Source organism: Acomys russatus, chromosome 3, assembly GCF_903995435.1.
Source record: "Acomys russatus chromosome 3, mAcoRus1.1, whole genome shotgun sequence".
Taxonomy (NCBI): domain Eukaryota; kingdom Metazoa; phylum Chordata; class Mammalia; order Rodentia; family Muridae; genus Acomys; species Acomys russatus.
The window spans coordinates 74,535,254-74,557,695 of NC_067139.1; the positions used below are offsets into that span (position 1 = coordinate 74,535,254).

General features: G+C 46.6%; 1 protein-coding gene across 13 annotated transcripts in view; it reads right to left on the bottom strand.

Moving 5' to 3' along the window:
- Positions 1 to 22,442, bottom strand: part of Kcnma1 (potassium calcium-activated channel subfamily M alpha 1) — a 699,737-nt gene that overhangs the window by 204,684 nt on the left and 472,611 nt on the right. For all 13 annotated transcript variants that reach the window (XM_051142911.1, XM_051142912.1, XM_051142922.1 and 10 more), the window contains exons 9-12: positions 22,304 to 22,395; positions 5,578 to 5,688; positions 3,498 to 3,603; positions 744 to 826 (exon numbers count right to left, since the gene is read on the bottom strand). In XM_051142911.1, the coding sequence (XP_050998868.1) occupies positions 744 to 826; positions 3,498 to 3,603; positions 5,578 to 5,688; positions 22,304 to 22,395 (392 nt within the window). The remainder of the gene's footprint in view (positions 1 to 743; positions 827 to 3,497; positions 3,604 to 5,577; positions 5,689 to 22,303; positions 22,396 to 22,442) is intronic.

Below are 22,442 nucleotides of genomic sequence, written 5' to 3' on the forward strand. Positions count from 1 at the left end.
GTGAATAGACCAATAGTTTTCAGAGTAATAATAACCTGATGTAGAGACACTGGGGAGGCACTTAAAGGGGGTTTCTAGGCCTCAGCTATTGGAATTTTGAGTCAAATAGCTAGATAGGACTTGCTATGCATTTTGGGAAGCTTGGCAGCATCCCTGGCCATCCCTGGAATCCACAGGATTCCAGCACTACAATCTGCTAGTTGTGCCAAATGCAAAGATCTCCACATGCTGCAAAATACCTCCTGGAGGTAAGACCCTCCCGAGTAATCACATCTTGGGTCTAATTCCTTTCAGATAATAGAATTTTAAAGTATATGAAAATTAAGGTTTTAGGGGTATGTATCTTTATGTGTGGGTTAAGTTCATAGGAGGCAGAAGCCAGCACAGCAAGCACTTCCCACCCTGAGCCACATGCACCCCAGCCCTGAGAGCATAGTGCTTTGATTCAAGCCTTCACCTCTAATTCCCTTTCTAGTTCTTTCTGTAGGAATCGGAAACCCAAGAGCAGCTATGAGCATCAGGCCTGCTATCTGCAAAGTCAGAACCTCTTGTGGGTGGTACCCTGTATGTCAACACTCTCTTCAGCACTATCAGCTCTGTACAGGAGCCATCGGTGTGTGGTTCGTGAAGAAAAGATGGTTCACAGAGACAACCCCCTGCACACCACCCCCCACTACAAAGGAAAGGTAGGCTATTAGGAGACGAGTCCAGCACCTTCCCCAGTACCTAGTGCCATGAGTTACCTCATGATGTTGGAGGCATCTTCTGCATCCGGGTCAGCGCAGTACTTATTGGCAAGGATCAGGCAGGCATCTGCTGACTCTATCTGAAGAGACCGAAAGGGAAAGTCATAACAAACACTGTCATATAAGCAGCTATACCCAACTGCAATTCTCTCTTTGTGGCTAGCATTTGGAGAACCTGGTATTTTGCAAGGAAAAGGGGAAATTTCTGAAAAATTATAGTTTTGTCAAAAGCGTAGTTCTTGTTAAAGAATAAACATTCCAGCATGAGCCCGAGTAATTACATTCTTCATCTGGCCTAGCTGCTTACAGGCATGTTTGCCAAATCCCCTCACATTTCCTTCATTAAGCCTTGTAGCTCATCCCCACTTCCTCTCTCAACTGCCTTGTGCCATCATCCTCATTTTTCCAGCCAGGAAATGGAGGTTGGTGTGTTAAACCCCTTCCCTCGGGTTAGCATGTGAACAAAACAGTTGCAGATTCAGCAACGTAGACTGAATCATCAAGAGGCCAGAGAGAGGGCTTAGTGATGAAGATCACTTGTTGCTCTTGCCGAGGATACACGCTCAGTTCCCAGCATCCACAAGGTAGCTCACAGCCACTGATAACTCCAGTTACGGGGCATCTGACCCCTCCTCTGACCTGGAGGCTTCAGGCTACAGGCTGTACACATACATATGTGAAAACAAAACACTCAGCACATAAAATTAAGATAAGTAAATCTTTAAAAGAAAATGTCTTCATCAAATCTTATGCACATTTTCATTATATGTGTCTCAATAAGAAATGAGAGCCTTAAATATGACAACAACTCTGTGCTGTTTATTGTTCACAGGTTTCAAAAGACAAGTAATTTATATATATGAAATGATAAATTACAGATGGATCCCAAAAGGCAACCTACTAATTTATCCTAATGTGAGCCAAAAGGGGGTTTGTTCCATAGAGGGACCATGAGTTTGATGTACTGATAATTACCTGCATTTAAATTAGGCCTGTGAACAAAAGCCATTTCCTCTGTACTTTGACTTGGGTCATGTCTGGATGATATTAAGATGAACTAGCCTACAAACATGAGAATTCTTATGCTAGTCTGGGTGTGCGGCCTCTCCTGTTTATGATGTTATACTTACTAGACTGTTCCAGGATTTTTTAGGAGAGCCATGGGTCCCTTCGTGGTATGTCACACATTGTTTCTTGATTTCTTTAATAATGTAAAGAATTTACACAAATCCTTTCGGATTTTCTATGTTTGCTGGTACAGCAATTACAGAACTCTTTGGTGACCACAGTCAGCATTTAGACTTCCACGGGTTCACACAACATTAATGGACTGCCAGTGGCATGCAAATGTTGAGCACACTTACAATGACTGCAGTAAATGGATAAAGCAGCAGATGTTGGTTCACTGTGTCCCTTTGTTTTCTAAAGCTTTGCGTTTGCTTTATGATAAGATGCCAGTTCGGAGGAGTCCAGGAAGAATGTGATTGACTTATTACCCAGTGATGCTGAGTCTAGTTTTGGGAAAAGGATGCTCAAATGTTTTATAACTTTGTGTAGTTTTCTTTTGTAGCATTTCCTTTAGATATAATAATGGATTTCGGAGCTATACTGGGTTCAACTGGGTGGAAGCTAATCATTTATGATGTTCTGTTGTGTATGGTTTTTAAAATTTGTTCAACTTTAAATTTTTCTACATTTGTTTATTATTAAAGAAATTAGAGTATAGAAATCCAAGTTGGAATTATTCTGTAATTTTTGGTTCAATAGTATGCTTTATGAAATTGGGTGAGCCAGTGTTTGGTGCATATAAGTTTAATATTATAGTCTTTTCTTGGTTAATTGTTCCCTTGTTTAGCATAAAGTGGCCTTTTTTGTCTCTCCTGATTAATTTTAGTCTGAAGTCTATATTGTGGGATAGTAAGATGTTAGCATCTGCTTGCTTCTTGCTCCCCTTTGCTTAGGGGTGATTTTTCTATCCTTTCACTTTAAAGAGGTGGCCATCTTTGAAGGTTACATGAGTTTTGTGTAGACAACAGAAAGATGGCTTGTCTCTTGATATATTCACCCAATTTGTGTCCTTCAACTGGGGAGTTGAGGGCATTCATATTTCAAGTTATTATTGAAAAGTGTCCGTTATTGCTGTAATTTTATTCTTTTTGCTGTTTGTGTGCTTAGTCCTATTAAATGTTTCAGTAATTGTAGCTTTATTTTTTTCTTTCTATAGTTTCCTAGAAATGCTTATTCCCCTCTTGTTTACTTGTGTGTGTGTGTGTGTGTGTGTGCATGTGTGTGCATGCGAGTGTGTGTGTACACAGGCACGTGCATGTGTGTGTGCATGCATTTGAGTGTGTGTGTATGCACGCACGTGCACGCGTGTGTGTACATTAATACAAGAGGACAGTTTGTAGGAGTTGGTTCTCTTCCCCTACAAGGAGACGCTGGAGATCTAGCTTGGGCCAGCAGGCTTTGCAGTAAGTGCCTCTTACCCACTGAACCTGTGGGATGACTCGGTCCTGACTGAATATTTGAGTCCTACCCTGGGAGTGGCTGATCTTAAAGAACAGAGAAGAATAAGTTCTACGTGAAGACCAATGTAAGTGTGAGCCAGCTGTAGAGCAAGCTCCTGGGGCCAGTGAAAGAGTTTACCAGGGTTAGTAATATCTGCGTTATCTCATTAACGCCTACGGAGATGGCTACCTGGGAATCATGCCCCCATCCCTGAAGAATAAAAAAACATTTATTTCTCCTTACCTTGACTCTTGCAAGATCGTGTGGATTGAGGACAGAACCCTGATAAAATTCCACCTGAGTAAAATGCCGCTTGAACAGAGCCTCAAGCTCAAGGTTAGGGGAGATGCTGCACAGACCGGAGAGAGAGAGAGACAGCTGTTAGAAAGGCAGAGTGGGGAACTGGACTCCACAGCTCCCTTGCTTTTAACTTCCACATAAAAACCCTGACAAAGGCCCTGACCATCAGAGATGCCCTGACCATCAGAGAGATGCCCTGAACATCAGAGATGCCCTGAACATCAGAGATGCCTGCTCCCCTGTCCTATATGAAAACTCCTATTTAAAAGTAGTAAACCCAGAGGTCTCTGGCCTCACAAATGTCCGGGCCTATGTGGTAAAAAGTGTCTTTCTCTTTGTTACCGCTGGGAAAACCAGAGCTGTGGCATCGTATGACTGGTCATTATATGTGCCAACTGCACTGGGCCACTTTGGAAGGCCCAGATCAAGGTGATCCGCAGACATGCCCATGAGGGTTCTTTCTCACAAGAAGCACCTTTGAGTCAGTGAATTTGGGTAAGCAGAGCTCCTTCCTTCACGTGAGTGGGTATCAGCCAACCAAGCAAGGACCTGAAGAAGAAAGGGCAGAGGAAGGCCACCGCTGCCTCTTGCTCCCTGACTGCCTACATACACCATGGCATCTCACCCGTCCCGTTCTTCTCCGTCACTTGGGTTTCACCTCACTGGCTCCCTTTGTTTCAGGCCTTCAAGCTTTAGACTGAGTCATAACAATAACACAAGTGGGATTTTCAAGCTGGAGCTGGCTGACTGCAGGACTTCCCAGTCTTCAGAATTTAGTGAGCTTATGCCTTACCAAGATTCTTTCTCCATAGATGGTGGGTACCACCCACGGATAAATGTATCTGTATGGAAGGGTCTATCCTTAGGTCAACTATGTAGCCCAATCAGGTTCTCTTTCCCAGTAAGAGCTGACATTTTTGGAGCATTCCCTACATGCCTAACTGGGCTCTGCACACTTCACGTGGATTGATTCGTTTAATTCTTACTACAATCACCCAAGGAGGTAGAATCATCTCCTCTGTTCGTAGATGTGGGAGCTGAGGCACAGGGAAGTAAACCATCTTGCCCAGCCATTTATTGCTTAAGTCAGGATTCAGGCTGAAGACACACTGGGCACTATGTCTATGGATTACATGAAAACCCATCTACACAGGGCCAGCCTTGGGTACCACATGGAGACTCAGAGGAACAACAGTGTTAATACAGCTAATATGCTCTGTGATGGTTAATACTGTCAGTGTGATGGGATCCAGAATCACCTAGGAGACAGGCCCCTGAGCATGTATGTGAGGCACTGTCTAGACAGGGTTAGGTGAGGTGGGAAGATCCATTATGAATGTGGCTGCAGCATCCTATAGGCTGGGTTTCCAAGCTACATACAAAAGGGGAAATCAAGCTGGGTACCAGCATCCCTCTCTGCTTCCCGAATGTAGATGTGATATGACCAGCTGCTCTCACACGCACCACCCTGCTTTCTGTGCCTCTACGGACCCTCAAACTGCAAGCTGAAACAAACCTCTCTTCCTTTGAGTTAATTGTGTCAGGTGTTTCATCACAGCAAGGTGAAAAGTAACTATGTCACCCTACTTTTTCTCCTGTCTTGCTTGGTCCCTCTTCGGCAGTGATTAATTATCCACCCAATTATGTTAATTATCCCCCCATGCCAGCTCTGCAGACATATCTGATTGCACAGATCCACACTGATGAAGGCACAAGAGTAGTGATTTTGATCACTAGTGAATTCCGCTGTTAAATCTTTCAGAAAGAAACTCAGGTGTGGTCCTATACCACCTCACTGGAGTCCGCCTTCCAAGCTGGACTAGAGTGTTGCTTCACCATCCAAGGACTCTAAGCCAACATCCTCACTCTTGTAAAAACCGACCTGTTACCTAAGGAGCCAGTGGTGAGCATGGCTTATTCAGTCCTGTCCCAATTGCCAACCACGCCCATCTCCACCACACCCACGGGCACTCAGAGGGAAGCAGGCGGCTAGGCGGTCCACTGACAGCAGTGGGTTGCTTACTTGTGAAGAAAGACAATCTCCACATTGACGTCATCCCGGTCCTTGTGCAGAAAGTCCTTCAGGAAGTTAGAAACACTCTCCAGAGTAATGTGTCCACAGACTACAATGTGCCTGCACAGGAGAGGCCAGTTAGTGATGGCCAGATCCAGCTGTGACCATGACCCCACATCCTGACCCCTGACAAGGTAGGGGAAGTGAGGCAGCTGGAAGAGCAACATCCATTGCCACCCTCAGCCCCAGGAAACCCAGCACCCATCCCCAGAGGGCCATGAGGCAAAGCAGGGGTGCTAACAGTTACTCAGAGGCTCCTGGACAGAAAGAAACATATGGCTGTTCACCTGATGCTGCACAAAATCCTATTAAAGGCACAGCCACTTGGCCAAGTGGTTTTATGCATTTAACAATAAGTGACATTATGCTTGTGCTTAAATGCTGCACTATCAAGTCCCTTGCAGATTCCTATCTCTCCCTTTCTGCCCACAAAGCGCCCTCCTGGGAGATTTACCGCAGCAGTCTTGGTTTATGACATACAGCTTATCAGGTAATGAGATAACAAATCTTGCTGAAACGATGATTTTGTGTGTAAGAAAGCGGACTTTTATCAGGGTGGCTAATGTGCAGCTTGACACATTATAGGCTCGGCTGGCCATAAGCAGTAAAAAGGAAATTTTGCATTTTTCCACCATAACTTCTCCAACAATGGAGGCATGTAACACTTTACAGTAAGTGAGCATTACTCAGGGCTAAATGGAGATGGGACGCCCATGGAATGGGAGATCAAGCTGCCCACTGTGGCTGTGTCCCCAGAGGGCTGCTGCCTCGGGGTGCCTGGGATTTCCACAAGAACCAGACTAACTCATCTGAAGATGCTTCCAATAGGCAGAGGCCAGGGAGACAGGAATGTTAAAATGCTGGCTCTGTTCTAGGGTGGTTTGAACTTCTGTTTCTAGAAAGATCTTCTCAACCCGAGGAAGAAGTGCAATCCTTTTCCAGATCCTTTAAGACCTGCAGCCTCTCCAATAGCTTTTCTTCCTGAACCTTAACATCAGTCTATCCTTGGCTCGCTTAGATTTGCCTCATGAGGTTCAATCACAAGACCATGATCCAAGAATTGGTCCCAAGACCATGGCTCAGCTGTGACGCTACAAGCATTGGCTTCTATCAAAGACACTGTGCTCAGTGGCTTCACCCAGACCCCTCTACCCTTCACGCTGACGGTAACAGAGGTTAGACTCTTAGTGTCTTTTAAGACTATGCCAGGTAGTAAGCATGAAGTAAGGCAATTTCCCAGGAAAATTTCAGAATTCCCACGTCCTTTGCCCTTTAAAATTGCTCTTGTAATGGTAACTTAAAGTGTAATATGGTAGAAAGCTCATTGGCTAGAGGCAGCTTATAACAGGAGGTGGTGATGATGGTTTACACAGTGTCTCATTAGATGTCATTACAAGAGCCTGTCCTTTTGTGGTAATTTGGTGCTTGACTAAGTATGTGAGGTTAATGCAGTAAACTCATTGGGGAAAGGATAATGGTGCAGAACGAAGAGTAAATCAATAATATGCACGATGCAGTTAATAATATTACCATTATGGACTGTTATTGTTATGGTGGTGCACTTAGCGATCAGGCAAGCCGTGGTCATGAAGGGGAACAGAGGGACAGTGGGGTACCTCAGAAGAGTGCCCTAACATGTTCCTATTACCTTCTCAGCAGCACCTCCTAGGTTGGGGGGAACCATGTAGCCACTCATCCAAACTTTATGCCTGAAGCCCCATATCACTGACCCCTTCTGACTATAAGGCTATAAAATACACTATGTATCTGAACTCACAAAATATACACACTATTTGGATTTTTACAATCTTCATCATATCTTAGACTATTTCTTGAGGCATAAGTACACACATGGCCGAAGAGTAAGTAGGTTTCAGGTAGCCACGTTCTGAATGAGATTTATGACTCTGAATTGATAAGTGTGTCCAGAATGTAACGAAAGGAGGGCATCCCTCCTGACCTGAATGCTACACAAGTGACAGTGGGGTCACCTGGTACATTCTAATATCCTGAACAAAGACACTATGAGGGAGAAAGCACCAATGGGAATCCAACTTGCAGGTATCTCTGCAGTCGAGGCTGTCTTGGGTGAAGGCAAGCTGGGTGAGCAGTAACTCTAGTGGCCTGCTTTGATGGCAAGGAGAGGCTTTCCCAGACAAGCTATGTATTCCAGTCCATACGAGGAGAAGCTGAGAGGTCAACTCTACCCAGCCAGCCTCTGCGTCAGCCATTGCAAACCTCAGAGTTCTACGCTGGCACAGCCCTGGTTATTACTCAAAGTCAGACTCAGATGAACGGTGGTGGCTTGAGACAGCTGAACATTTGCCCTTCCCATCCTGTATGCAAAGAATGGAGTGACTATGTGACAGCGCCCCCCTCCACCATTGGTGCTCTCAAATCATTCATCCTGAGCGAGATATGTACAAAGTGGAAGGGGAGGAGATGAGCCCCGCCCTTACGCATCACCCTTGAATCAAAGGTTCAGCCAGCTGATTTATTCAGCCTTAGAAAAAGTCAGGGTTCTATTATTTGAAAGTGTGCCGGGTACATATAAAATATATTCCAATGCAATCAATATTATCCCTTAAGCCTTTAATTAGCTTTCACTTCTCTTAAGAAGTAAGTAGACAAATGCTGGCAGGAGAGAGGAAGGGGGGAAAAAGATTGACTTTTTTTTCTTTTTTTTTTTCATTTGGTGCTAGCTGTCCGATACCAAGCTAGACAATTGAAAATATATATCTTCTAGCTACAGCATGATTTCTGGGGTGGAGAGCAGTCCTTATCAAAAAAAGGAAGAAAAAAATCATCCTTCAACATAATTGGTATTTTTGCTCAGAAAAGGGGGTGGGGTGGGGGAAGGAGGTTGATTGAAAGCAGATTGCCTCTTCGCCTGGGGCGGGGGGGGGGGGGGGGGGGGGGGGGAGGTAGTTATCAAGTACATTATCATGGCAACCTTGAAGAAGCCATATTGTTCCAATCTGTCCTGTATCTGATTTGAAGATTTACAGCCTTCCCCCTTTTGTGCCAATAATCATTTCCCTCCATTTTGTTTTCCATACAATGGAAGTTATCCGGGAGCCACATATTGAAAATGTTTGAACGTCATCAGAATTGACAGATGGGGAGACGTTGCCTCTCCAGCACTGTATCAGCACTGGAAGATCAGAACTGGCGGCCCACAGCTGAGGAAGCACCAGAAGGCCTACTGGAGCACACAGGAAGGGCAGCAAGTGGAGTGAATGCTTGGAAATCCCACAGCAATGGTCTGGGGAGGGGATATTGCTTCAGAAAAAAAGAAACATGATATTTATTATCCCATCATTCAAAAATATGATTGAAAATATTTTATAATTGAGAGTAGAGTAAGGGGTCCTTGGAGGCAGTGAATATTTACAGGGCATGATTTGAGGAGCGTCAAAGACTCCTGTCCAAAATGACCTCTGCTGGTTTCCACGACACCCACAGAGCTGCTAGGTGAAGAGTCCTGCTCTGATGTCAGACACTAATTAATTAAACAGTCTTGGATGGGTCTTACCAAATGTTCATCTTAGGAGCGACAATTCAGAGCTTTAGGGGTGCCATAAAGAGTGACTGATTCATGAGTTGCCTCTAGGATTTACTCGGAGAGATAACACACAGATGGACTAGTAAAGGAGCCTGTTGTCAGCATTCTAAATTGGGAGCAACGACGGTGTGGCATCTTTACATCGGTACATAGCACGTGCCACAGAATTCCATCTAATCCTCAAACAACTGTACATGTCCTTACCATCTGCACATCTTTGGATATCTCCTCTAAAGCTGTTGCTTTGAGATGCATCTCTGGTTTCACAGGAAGTAAAAGTGACTGACCCAGGACGCAGTCCAGGTGTGAGACTCCAGTGCTCAGTGAGATGAAGCTGACAGGCGTGGGCTCGTGCCTCACAGCTTCTGTTCCCTTGGGAACAGGCAGGGGCTGGCCAATGCATGCAAGAGGAGGTATTGGAGGAGTCATTAGAGATTCAGACAGGTCTGCCATGGGAATGGGGTGGACAGAGATGAAAGTCCCTTCAGACACAACAGCTTCTCAGCATCTCTAGATTAGGCTACACCTAACGAATCGGCCCAGAAAGCGCTAGGAAACAGAAGGAACACAGAAATCACCAATGCCACTGTTCATAGACTAAACCAAACTTTAACATTAGTCATACACTCTGGCAATTCAAGGGGTTGCAGAAGTCCTGTAAATGTCTGGATCCCATAATTGTTTGCTCTCTTGTGGAGCTGAGGACTCTCTCACCAGCCCAGGCATCTGAAGGATCACAGAGACATGACCCACTTGCAGCAGCAGTTGTTTTAAGTGGGCTACCCTGAGAGATGCTATAGCCACTCTGTCCTGTGGCTCTTTCTTCATGCCTGGGATTCCATGTGACCTGATCACTTGGACTTGTGAAGACAGACAACAGATCTGAAAGAAGTGACCATTTCACTTCTTTGTGGGTGGGACAAAGCCCAATCGAGTTCAATGAACAGATAGTTCTGAGGCAAAGGTAACAAATGTAAGCGTCGATGAAAGCGTCATCTCAGATGTACAAGGGAGCGTCTTAAACATTTACACAATGGTAGCAAGTGGAATTTGGCGGAAGGGGGTTAGTCAAACAGCACCAGCACTGAGTAAGAGGCCCAGACAGTGAGCTAATGACGGGTGGAAAGCCTAGGTAGATAGAACTCGCAACAACTCAGGCCCTTTGTTGTTGAGTGTGATTGCGTAAGAGAAGACCAATGTGTGACTACCACAAACACTCTCGGGGGTAACTGGGAAGCTGCCACTCACTTGTGCTACAAGGTCATCATCACCAAATATTTATGACTGCGCGCGCCTTCCCCTCCCCCTTCTTCTCCTCCCCCTCCTCCTTCTCCTCCTCCTCCTCCCCCTCCTCCTTCCTCCTCCTCCTCCTCCCCCTCCTCCTCCCCCTCCTCCTCCTCCCCTTCCTCCTCCTCCTCCCCCTCCTCCTCCCCCTCCTCCTCCCCCTCCTCCTCCTCTCCTCCCCCTCCTCCTCCTCCTCCTCCTCCCCCTCCCCCTCCCCCTCCTCCTCCCTCCTCTCCTCCCTCCCTCCTCCTCCTCCTCCTCCCCCTCCTCCTCCCCCTCCTCCTCTCTCCTCTCTCCTCCCTCCTCCCCCTCCTCTCCCCCTCCTCCCCTCCTCCTCCTCCTCCTCCTCCTCCTCCTCCATCCTCCTCCTCCTCCCCCTCCTCCTTCTCCTCCTCCTCCCCCTCCCCCTCCTCCTCCCCCTCCCCTCTCCTCCCCCTCCCCCTCCCCCTTCTCCTCCTCATCTCTCCTCTCTCCTCCTCCTCCTCCTCCTCCTCCTCCTCCTAGGCACCTCTAGAATGACCTCACATATATTCTCCTCAGCCGCTTTACGGTTTTTGTTTTGGTGGGCCAGGAAGTCCAAAATTCCTGAGTTGAGTGGCTACCTGTTTCTGAAGCCAATTTCCCGCATGTGTTTCCAGGGGGACTTATGACAGGCGGTGTAAGAGGAAGACAGGGCTTTTCAAGGCTCCAGTGATGGGGCACCAGGGAGTCACTGAGAGTCAGTGTCCCTCGATGAGAACAAAACTCTACACACGCCAGGCAGTATTTCTGGAAGCAAAACCACATTTGAAACATTCCACGCTTCACCGTGACAGGGTGGTGGCAATAGGTCCCTACTCAACGTTTCCAGGTGCATCTTAACTTCCGAGTGCCTATGGGCCATTTCTACTCTAATGCCTTCTTTCCCTTGATGAGAAAACAGGTTCAGCCATGTGGCGCAAGCATGAACACCACCTACCAAGGGCACAACACCCTCTACTTGATGCCTCTTCTAAAAAGAAGCATTGGGTGCTGTGGGAAAGACATTGCCTAGAGATAAAAGGCTAGAGAGCAGGCCAGCATGACCTCCAGCCAGTCACCCCACCCAAGCCCCTCATGAGTCCCCATGGATCCCGCGGGGTACTAGCTCCCTGCCTATATCCTAGTTCCTGTCATCATTTTATCTTGTCTAGACGTCTGCAATTGCTTCCTGATTGATTTCTCTGTTTACTCTCCCCACCTCCCCCACCCTCCCAAAAGCCGAAGAGCAAAGACTAAGGCAAATCTGACCGCAATCAGGTCTTCCAAGGTCGGGAGGGCTTAGATCTCCCCTTAGCCAGGCCTCACACCGGGAAGACAGTATAAAATGCGTGGCTCTGGGCTGTTTATTTTTAAAGATACTATATCCATTTTTACTGGAACACGTATAAAGAACTTAAAAAACCCATAGCTATCCTGTCACAATAAATCAGACAGAGTAAATTGAAAATCCTATACAGCTTTTTCTGAATACATTGCACTCACTTTGTCAAAGAGGTAGATGAAACGTGGCGTGTATTGATCTAGATGTCTCTGTGAAACTATAATATTTATATCAAATACATATGCTGGACTCTCTTCTGCTTTTCTGCTGAGCCTTCTAATCATGCCTTTGTCATCCCACCTCTCCCCACACCTCCTACCCTCAGTAGCCTCTGATGGGAAGTGATTGGATTTTTAAGGAATGCTGGGCAAGGAGAATGGGCATCATTTTATCAGGCAGATGTGGGGGAGTTGGAGGACCAGCCAGCAGCCAACATGGTGGTCAGTACCCACAGCCCATGGGCACCCTTCTGTGTTGAACTTGAACTTCTCCCCTGCAGCCAGACTTCACCTCTTACCTCAGCCAGCCACGTCCTTCTGCCTGCAGAAGCCAGCTGGCCCTGGTCTGAGTTGTGCCTTCAGGACAACTTTCACTCTTAACTTCTCTCCTCTGGGCTTGTGCGCCCATTGCAGAATCAGAAACAAATCTATCTGCCACCTCCATTCTTTTCTCTCTACTGAAACTGTTCCCAAGAGTCTGCTTTCACTATGAGGAAAGACTGTCCGCACCAATCAAAGCAAACTCACTCTTGCTGTCCTTATCTGCCCACGCTACCCCAGAATCTAGCCCTACCTCAGCAAACACGCGCACACACACACACGCACACACACATACACATCCATACACACACAAACACACACACACACACACCCCATTTGTTTTCAAGATCTATTTGTTGGAAAGAGTATGCTTTGCTTGGACACTAAGCCAGAGGAAACGCAGTCAACGTTTAACAGAAAACTGCAAGACTGGCTGAGCAACTCAGCCTCCTGGAATCATCTCCCATTCCGTAAAGGCAAAGAAATGAAAACAAAACAACAGAGTACTTATCATGCCCACAGTTCCAAACCTGACTCTAACCGTTTCCTGTTAAGAGAAAAGAAAACAAAATGAAAAAAGAAAAAAGAAGGAAAGAAAATGGGAGGGATTAACAAGAAGGCTTAAGGCTAAGAGAATCTCCTCTTGGCCATAGCTGCGGCTTTACTAATGAGAAAGGAAGGAAATGTGATCTGCCCCCCGCCCCCCCCCCCCCGAGTGAGGAAGAGAAAGGAGCAATCCTCCTATGCAGCTGTCGACAGGAACATTCTGGAAGAGGCAGTCTGTTTTACTGCTTTGCTAAATGGGCCAGACAGCGGAGCAAACAGACTCAAACAGCTCAGCAAATAGGCACCATCATGAAGCAGAGACCCAAGGTCAGGAAGCAGAGCACTGGATGGCCCAGCAGAGGACACTGGGGAGCCCTTCCCCAGAACTTGCCACCCACAACGGATGCATTTTGTCATTTGCAGCTGAGGACTAAGCCAGCCTGGAGGACCCGCCATTCCAAACAGTAAGAAGATCTCTATAACCAGACAGTACACAGGATCAGAGTCAGACTATGGGTAAACAATGCCCACACATCTGTTGTAGCTTGTAGCCTTCATGGAGTATTGGTCCAAGACTTGATAAATTCGGAGAACCTCAGCAATGCCGGTTCCACATATCAAGCATAGACCATTCCTTCTGTCAACGACATCTCACTTTTAATTGCATGAGTAGTTTTGTTATCGCGAACCAAGTTTCCATATCCAAGCGAGCCTAGTTGTTGCTCAAGTTAACAGTAGGAGTTGAACCTTGCTGGTAGCAAAATCCTGTAATGACCATGAATTTCTGCTTCCTGGATCAGAGAGCCTCATTTCTGGCTGTTTTCTGTCCTTTCTTGGAGCTTGCCCTTCAGATTGCCCCTGGAATTTTAAGGGCACTCCATCATTAAAAAAAAAAAAAAATTAAGCAGCAGCAAAATACTATTTTCATTGCTTACAACCGTAGAACCCTAAGGGGTGGATTTGTTGACCTTTGCCTCAGTTTCTCATTTAATTCCTCTATTTCCTTTCAGAGAGAGGAGTTTCTACACATATATGTTTAGGTGGGCACAAGTGCAGATGGAAGCCAGAGGTTTGCCTCAGGGGTCCTTCTCCGTCACTCTCCACCTTATTTTCAGAGCCAAGGTCTCTCACCAAACCTGGAGTTCACAGGCTTGGTTAGGCTGGACAGCTGGTGAAGGCCAGGGATCCACCTGCTTCTGACTCCCGTCTCTGGGGTCATAGATGTGTGCTCCTGTGCCTGGTCCTTCTGCTTACACAGCAAGCATCCTCCCAAGCCCTGTGCAGCCTTATTATGTAATCTCACCATTGTGAAGCTGTCACAGGTCACCCTGACCTTCCGTGGGTCTCCTGACCACACTCCGCTCTCTACGTTTCACTCATCTCAATACCTGAGACTCGAGTGGCCCTGAGCCATTGTACAGGAAGCAGGCTACCTTCGATCTGACCGTTTTCTTCTTAGAGAGTTCCCTTTCCTCAATAGCATGTTTCTCCCTTTAGAGCAAAGAAGCTTTGCCTGTCTCTACTGCTGCTGCTGCTGCTTGCTGCACCTGGATTAATACAGAGAACACTGATCCGGACAGATTTGGGGTAGGAAGGTGGACTACAGAAAGAATGATTCCAAACATGCATAGCTTCTATCTTGTCTCCCTCTGGGAATGGCTTTGATTTGCAAGGTGAGCCCCACCTCTCTCTCTCTCACAGACATGGTAAGTCATGCGTCTTCCTCCTCCTCCTCCTCCTCCACATACTACTGGGATCGGCTTTCTCACCGTGATGACCTGATACATCCTCCCCTTATCGGCCCCTAGACCCAAAGGGTGCTGTCTCGGCTGGCAAGGGCTGCTGGCCATCCTCTCTGAGCACACTCGGCACACAGTAGCCAGGGTTCACTTCAAGGTTTTCCACTTGACTGAAGCCAAACGCTACCTGTACAACCATTCTGTTCAATTTCAATCAGGCAGTGAACAACTTACATGGGTTGTGTAACACTTTTACAAGGGATCTCTGTATTAGATGGTCTGGTCCCACTATACTGCCTTAAGGGAGGTGAAGGTGCCTTAAGGAAGGCAGGTCTAAACTAGTACGCTCAGAAGGTGAAGTCTACCAAGTGCATTTCATAAACAGGTTGTTTTCCAGTTATTACGGGCTCATCAGAGTGTAATGCCATCTGAAGCTGAGGGGCATGAGCCCCTATACAACACCAGTCTCTGCAACCCCTGGGGATTTGGAAGGAGCTTGAGGAGGCACGACACATCACAGCAGCACGCTGTGCGGCCTAGGAAGGAGCGGACTTTCATATCATCACCAGGTCCCAAGCCATTCTGAATCTCCCTACACCCTCCTATCACCTTTTCCTGGGTTCCTTATTGGATCTGTAAGGTTTCAGGCGCACCTCTGGCCTATGCAGTCCAGCGGGCTCATCCGACAATCTGAGTTAACGCACGCTCTTCAGAACATTCACTCTAATGTGCTTCCTGCCTTCATGATTATTTCACACCTTCCTGATTTTATCGTGCCAAATCCCTGCCAAAAGAACACTTCGCAGGGATGATGATCCTGCCTAATCAAGCTTCAGTTTAGCTGCCACTGGCTCCTAGGATAGTTCTGACTGGACTAGGTCTCGCACACTCTCCAGGAGAGCAACAACCACCTTCTCTCACTCATTCTTTTAACCAAAGAGTCCAGCACAATCCCTGGCTCATGGTGGGGTCTGAGTAATTGTTGAGCCAACATGCTGGAAAGGGCTTCTTCCTATATCTGTTTCATAGGCCAGCCAGCATGACCCTTCGGCTTCATGGAAGAGCATCATAAACTTTCCAGGAATGGCATATATGTATCTCTGATCTGCCTTCACATCTCCTTATTGGAATGGCACAGAGGAGATGGTTTTTACTGACAACTGGCCCTCTCATTCAGAGCAAGTCTCCACGAGAGCAGGGGAGGGTGCAGGTCCTCACCATGCAACCCCAGTCACTGTGTGGAGGCTCAACTCTGACAGAATCAGATTTCCACAGCTTTCATGCTGTGTTGGCTTCTATAACATTTTAATACAAAGCGACACTGGACTTGGCTAGTTAGAAAGTTTGCCGTATTATTTTCAGAGCATGGTGACAGCAGTGGTGGATTGAACCCCCAAGCCTACAAGAAACTGCTTGTCACAGCTCTGGAAAGACTTCTATCGGGATGACTGGCATGGCAGGAAGACAGAAAATAGGGTACCACTTAGTCTCGGATGCTTACATTTGGTCCCAGGATTCTAAATCGACCCAGCAAGAACTCACTCCATCAAATGTGAAGCTGAGCAGAAAGAATCTTTGGGAATTATAATTAGAAAAGTCATAATCAAAATTCCTTTATAAATGGAATCAAGAATATTTGAAAGCAAAAGTCTAGGATTGATTTTTTTTTTTTTAAGGTTCCCGGTTCACTTCCCACCTACATTTCTATTCCTGTTTGGAGAACAATAGGTGGAGCATTTTGATAAGTGTGTGGAAGGGAAGAAAGACAGCGGGGAAGGGGGGCAGAGGGTAAGCCTTCATGCCATGAGCACCGTCGGGAGAGTGATTGACTGTGCAGCCAAGTCTCTTTTCAGGAGATGTTCAAGTTTGAAAAGGACTAAAAATGTGTCTTAGAAGGACCCAAAGCAGATGTCAAGGCAGAAGTACCCACATCCACACCCACCCAGAGGCCGGGCATTGGGAAGGACTACCTGGGACACTGCGTAATGTGAAACATCTGATGACAAATGCTTTCGGATCTGCCTCTCGGTACCCACTTTCAGGCGTCATCAGGGGTCATTTTCCCAAAGTATGAGGGTAATCTCATTTCTTCCCACCCCCTTCCCCCAAAAGTTTAATGCTAATCAAAGCAGAACGCTTAATCAGTTCAAGATGGTCTGTCAGCTTGAATTATCTATTTGTCTTCCTATTTACTGTATCTGTCTGTCTACAATTCTTTGTATCTTTGTGAGAATCAGTTATTAGAGCCCATGTTTCCTTCTGACTAGAATCGCTACCAGATGAACCTTCCCAGTGATATGTTGATGATTTGCTAATTTATGGTTTTTAAATTTTAAGGATCCTGAGACATTGCTGGGGAGTCACATGGGCTACAGGAGGAGAGTGCTCAATGGCTTTTCTTGACAAGGGATCAAAGATTGTGTAAAATACAAGCCTTCAGTCCCATTTCAACCTGAGAGATGTCCGAGATAGAGAAACTGTAAAGGACATCTTATAGGAAGCATCCCTCCCAAGAACAGGCCAGCCCTCACAGCCCCAGGACAAGCGAGAGTGAGCATCACCCAAGACCCATGTAAACAGCAAAGAAAAGCAGGAGGGCCCGAGGTATCAAGCCAAGACAGCACCACATGAATCAACCCAAATCCCACTCCTGCACCCTGGAAGCCATGCCCCAAGGGCGGCAGTGGTATTGCAGGGATACTGTCTGGGATCTAAGCAGGTTTAAATAAGCTTTCAAGCTGAACTTCCCAGCCAGTCAGGAGGCGAGATAGCACGGACCTCAAGAGAGAAGAAGAGAGCTGTGGTACCGCTGGAGGGTTTAATAGGTGTACTGGAATGTATCTGTCCCTGATGCCTGGCATGGAGCAGGCACTCAACAAACACACATGGAATGAATAAACATGGAGGCATGACAGATGGCGACTCTCTTTAGGTCAGAGGGGGCAAATTAGAATCTTTGTAAGGAAATGGTCATATTCTGGCCTTTACAATGCTCAGTTCTTCTTCTTCTTCTTTTTTAATGGCCTAGACCCACTGTAGGCCAAACCTGAGGGTAGGGAGAAGAGGTAGTGCCCTCCCATGTTGGTGCAAGGTAGTAAGTAGGCAGAAAGAAGCACACAGCAGGGTCTGGGGAAGGGAGAGAATACACGAGGGAGGAGAGCAGTCTGCTTTGAACAGGAGGAAAGACAAGCTAAGCCAGGACTAAATCATGAGAAACCAGGAGATGCATATAGCCCTGCACCTAGTGGGTTAAGACCAATGCCCACGCAAGCTGGAGATTTTGCAGGAGATATAGTTATTCTTTGCACCCTTGGAGCACTGGGCTCAGATAAGGGTAGAAAATACTATGCCAGGTATGCATGGCCTCTTTAAATAAATTCACTGCTATCTCTTGGAAATCGTGAAGTACTATAACAACTCAAGATGGACCAGCCTTGTATAAATTGACCGGGATGAAGCACTATGGCATCTGTACGTGTGTGACCAACACTGAAGCTCCAGAGATGCCTTTCTTGTACTGGAGCAAGATATGGGCTTGACTGTAATAACCACTTCCTTCTCTAGAATGGGGATGTCACTGTGGAGATTTTTCTTCCAGGCTAACTACATTCGGTTTCTTGCTCTCCTTTGTACACTCCTTTGTCTTTTATTATTCATACCCCTCCACATGTTCTATGGGCATTTGGCTACCAAAAGTCTATGGGGCCCTCTATAAACCATCCTGTTCTCTTTGTCCCAAACACCTGGGCCACTGAAGCCAGGCACAAGGCTTGGGAAACACAAGGTCTAGAAGGCTCCCCAGCTGTACTGTCTCTTATCCAGGGGGTTACGGCCGATGGATTCCTCTCTGTGGCCAATTATTTTCCATGGCCCTTGGCCATATGACCTTGGACCACGATCTTGTCAGTTCCCATAAACTAACCAGAGTAGAATGAATTACACTCAGAGAAGAGACCTCTAGGGACCCTGTGACAGGCTGTGGGAGGAGAGAGACAGCCAACCAAGAGTCCCACGGCCATGGGAGTCTTGGTGTCCCCCCCACACACACACCTCCACCACGTCTGAGCAGTTTTCGTTGTCCACAGAGGGAAGGCGGCAGAGTCAAAGGCCTTGGGAGGCAGGCTGAGCTGCTGTAGGACTGCTGTATAGAATACGATTTAGGGTCTCAGCCCAAGAAGCTAATTGTCTCAGTATTGTAACTTAGATACCTCCCTTGGTTACTGATTGAACTCTTCGTTAACATTCAAGTCTCTATTCTTAGGTGGTAAGTGACACTGAGACTAGCACATTTGTGTGTACCTGTACTGACAGCTGGGATGGATGACTTGAGGCATGATGACTAATAAAAAGGTTGAAGTGGTCCTCACCAGGCCTCACCTCACCTTACTTCCGTGTAGGCAAGAATGAAGTTGTGAGAATGGCCACAGCAGACAGCTACAGCACGCCAAATACCTCGATTAAAAGTCACAAAGAAGTGCCAAGGAGACCTCCATCATCTCCAACACCCAGACATGGCTGTTGTATTATTCAAGCCCTAAGTTTCTACCGTACTTATTGTATTATTCAAGCCCTAAGTTTCTACCGTACTTATTGTTTATCCTGAACAATCTTTGGATTTCGAGCTTTTGTGTCTTGGCGGTTTGTGGGTCATAAGTTGCCTTCAACTGTTTGACAAGTCAATGTACTCTTATAAGTGGCTACTTCTAAATAAAGTACGCACATAAAGAACCGTCTTAGCTATGTATACCTTAAGTTGCTTTCTAGGCACTTGCTGAATTCAGTCCCAGGGAGTAGCATGTATACGCGTGTGGATGGGGATAGCACATGCACAAAATCTCAAAGTGCTGCCTGCTATTTTAAGAGTCTAAACTCCAGCTCTCAACAAAGTTAAGCCCCTTTCCTTTGGCAAATGCATTTAATGTTATCTGGAAACTTTTTGACGTTCGAAATAGAACAACTGTAGTTTCTCATTATGTTTGCTGCCAGAATCCATGCTTCGCTGCTCAAGTAAAGACCTTATATTGCTAATTACTACCACATGCCCATATCCCAAGCGAAAGGAAACTTATTGATTCTGACAGCCCATTCTCTCAACACTGAAATCCAAATGAAAACTCAAATTTTGGCCAAACATAACATTTCATCAATCTTGTTCCTCTGACTGGAAAAACAACATCAAACAAAGGGTGCTAATGGCCCTTTATTACCGTTCCTTTCCCAAGCTTATATTTTCTGATGAAAGATCTAAGTGACCAAGGGCTTCTTTAAACTACTTGGTAATTAGCTTTTGAACCAGGAAACAATGCATAAAGCAAAGGGAACAGCCCTGGTGTTGATGACAGGACATACAGTATATTCCGCAGGGTCCAGGGACATTGGAGACCCAAAAGAGAACATTAAAGGCAAAATGCATTTTTTTTTTTATAAAGGGACAAGAAAAGAGAGAGAAATGGGAAGAGAAACCAGGCTAAAAGTGGTGATAAAAGATTACAGGGCCAGAACGAAACTGGAGGAGGGCTGTGATCTGAAGTCCTCAGCAGGTGGGGCTCTGGGTGGACATGCCAGACTTTAAACCTGACCAGATCAGACCAGGGCAGGCCAGTGAGTGCTGGTCTCAGAGCCTTGTTTTGGGCCACCTATCAACAAAATCTGTCAGTCAACAGCCCACCCATAATGGGTCACAAACACTATTCTGGGGGGGAAACCCACCTGGGAATGAGAGTCAAGAAATACTTTCAACTTAGATTTCAAAGCAATTGATTTTATTGACTTCATTGGGGACAGGGATAAGGAGATGCAGGCTGAGACCAATGGGCTGTGACAGCTGTAATGAGGGCCTGGGACTCTTGCATGCCTTCTGCTTTACAGAGCTCTGCCCATATCTTAAAGGCACATGGAATTAGGAAGCTGTTTTCCTGTTGGCTTGAGATAAATGATGGAGGGAAGTCTTTGGGCTTATTTGGCCTTTTGGAAGCAACCAATGGCCCAGACATCAGAACAGCTTGGTTCTAACCTCATCCAGGGTTGTTAAGATAATAGGAAGGGGAGAGGCCTATGGGGGGAGATGGAGAGACGTGCTGCTGTACTGAGGAGACGCCAACTGGCCTCTTTTCTCACTGTCCTTTGTGTGTCTATGAAAGGAAACTGCTGCCCTGTGGGTAGTTCAAGGAAATGAGCCCTTTCTCCACCTCCTCATTTTCTGAACAGAGGTCTGGACACCTGAGCTCAGGTTGTGTTGGACTCAGTAATCAGAAAGAGGCTCACTGGTCGTCATCCAGCAGGGCCAACTGTCAAGATGGGAGGTGTGGCTGTGGGGAAGAAGGTTACTTCCTACAGGCTGGGTTCTAGTTATCTTAAGCTAAGGTAATAATTTGCAATCAGTAAGAGTAAATAAGAAGATAAGAATTCAGTGATGGGGGACAGAGGACAGGCACGAAGGGGACAGTTTCCTACATTTTAATAGAGATGTGGGAGTCAGCGTCTGGCAAGCCCACCAGTGCGCACTCTTCTAGGTGTGCACAGAGTGTGTGCCCATCTTACTCTATGCACTTCATACGCTGGAGTAAGAACAAAACTGAAAGTCCCCACCCCCCGAAAGCCTTCAAAACAAGTATATATTGACTTTTGAAGATGGCTGAAGCCATCCCCCACCCCACCACAACCATCAATGCTCCTCCGTTGAGACGGCCTCTCTCTGGCAGAGGATCTTGAGAATAAGGTCCCAGCATCAGCCTCAGAACAAAGCTTCTGGTCCCTACTGGATTCATGCCCTGATATTGATGCTGATAAAATGACCTGAGCACAAACTGAAATAGTTCCCAAGGGAAAAAAAAAAAAACCTTCATGTCTGAGAAACCAAAGAAGAAACATACCACCAATTACCTGTGGCACCCTGGCAGCATAACTGTAATATTTCCTGGCCAGGAGGCATTTCCACTGTGTAAGGATAGCTTTCCATGACAAGGCGGGGGTGTGGGGTGAGGGGGTGGGAGGCAGCCTACTAGTTCTGAAAAGAGCAGTCTCCTTGCAACCAGAGACATTTCCAGTAGGGAGGATGGGCCAGGCCTTGCCCCTGCTACAATTCTAGCCCGCATTAGTGCATGTGCCAAATCTACCACGAGGTGGTGGCACCTCAGTAAGAGGGACCAGAATTTGATCATATCACCAGCTCATGAAATGAGCTTGGTTTGTATGTTAAGAAAGAGTGCAGAAAACATGGTTCCAGGTGCACATGGATCCCTTGAAGTAAGTTCACTGTTATCTCTTGGAAATCGGGAATGGCCACAAGCGCTCAAGATGCTCCAACCATCTCCGATGCTCTGAAACCATGGTCCATCCTGCAGAATGTGTCCCCTCTCTCGTTAAAGATGTGGGCGGGGCAGAGGGAGGGAGGGACATGATTCAAAGTCACTGCTGCAGGGACTCTTCAAGTCACTCAAGTGCATGCCCTCAGGGGCAAGTGACTTACTTTCTGCCTCCATGTTTGTTAAAAGTCCCGCCGAATTTATTCCGATTCAGGATGAGAGCAGCAATTTCGGGCACGTAGCGGGCAAACATTGCCTACATGCATGAGACAAAGAAACAAGAGCCAAACAGAAATGGCATGCAGAGAGGCTCCTAAGGTGGCCGCGAAGGCCGCGAAACCTCTTGGCATACTTACTTTCTTCCACTAACCGCGCTATAGGAGCCCCCGTATTTCTTGCGGTTTCCTATTAACTCTATGATTTCAGGGACGTAGCTGGCAAACATGGCCTAAGGAGAAGAGGGGAGACAGAAGAGAGACTAAAAAGACAGGCCAA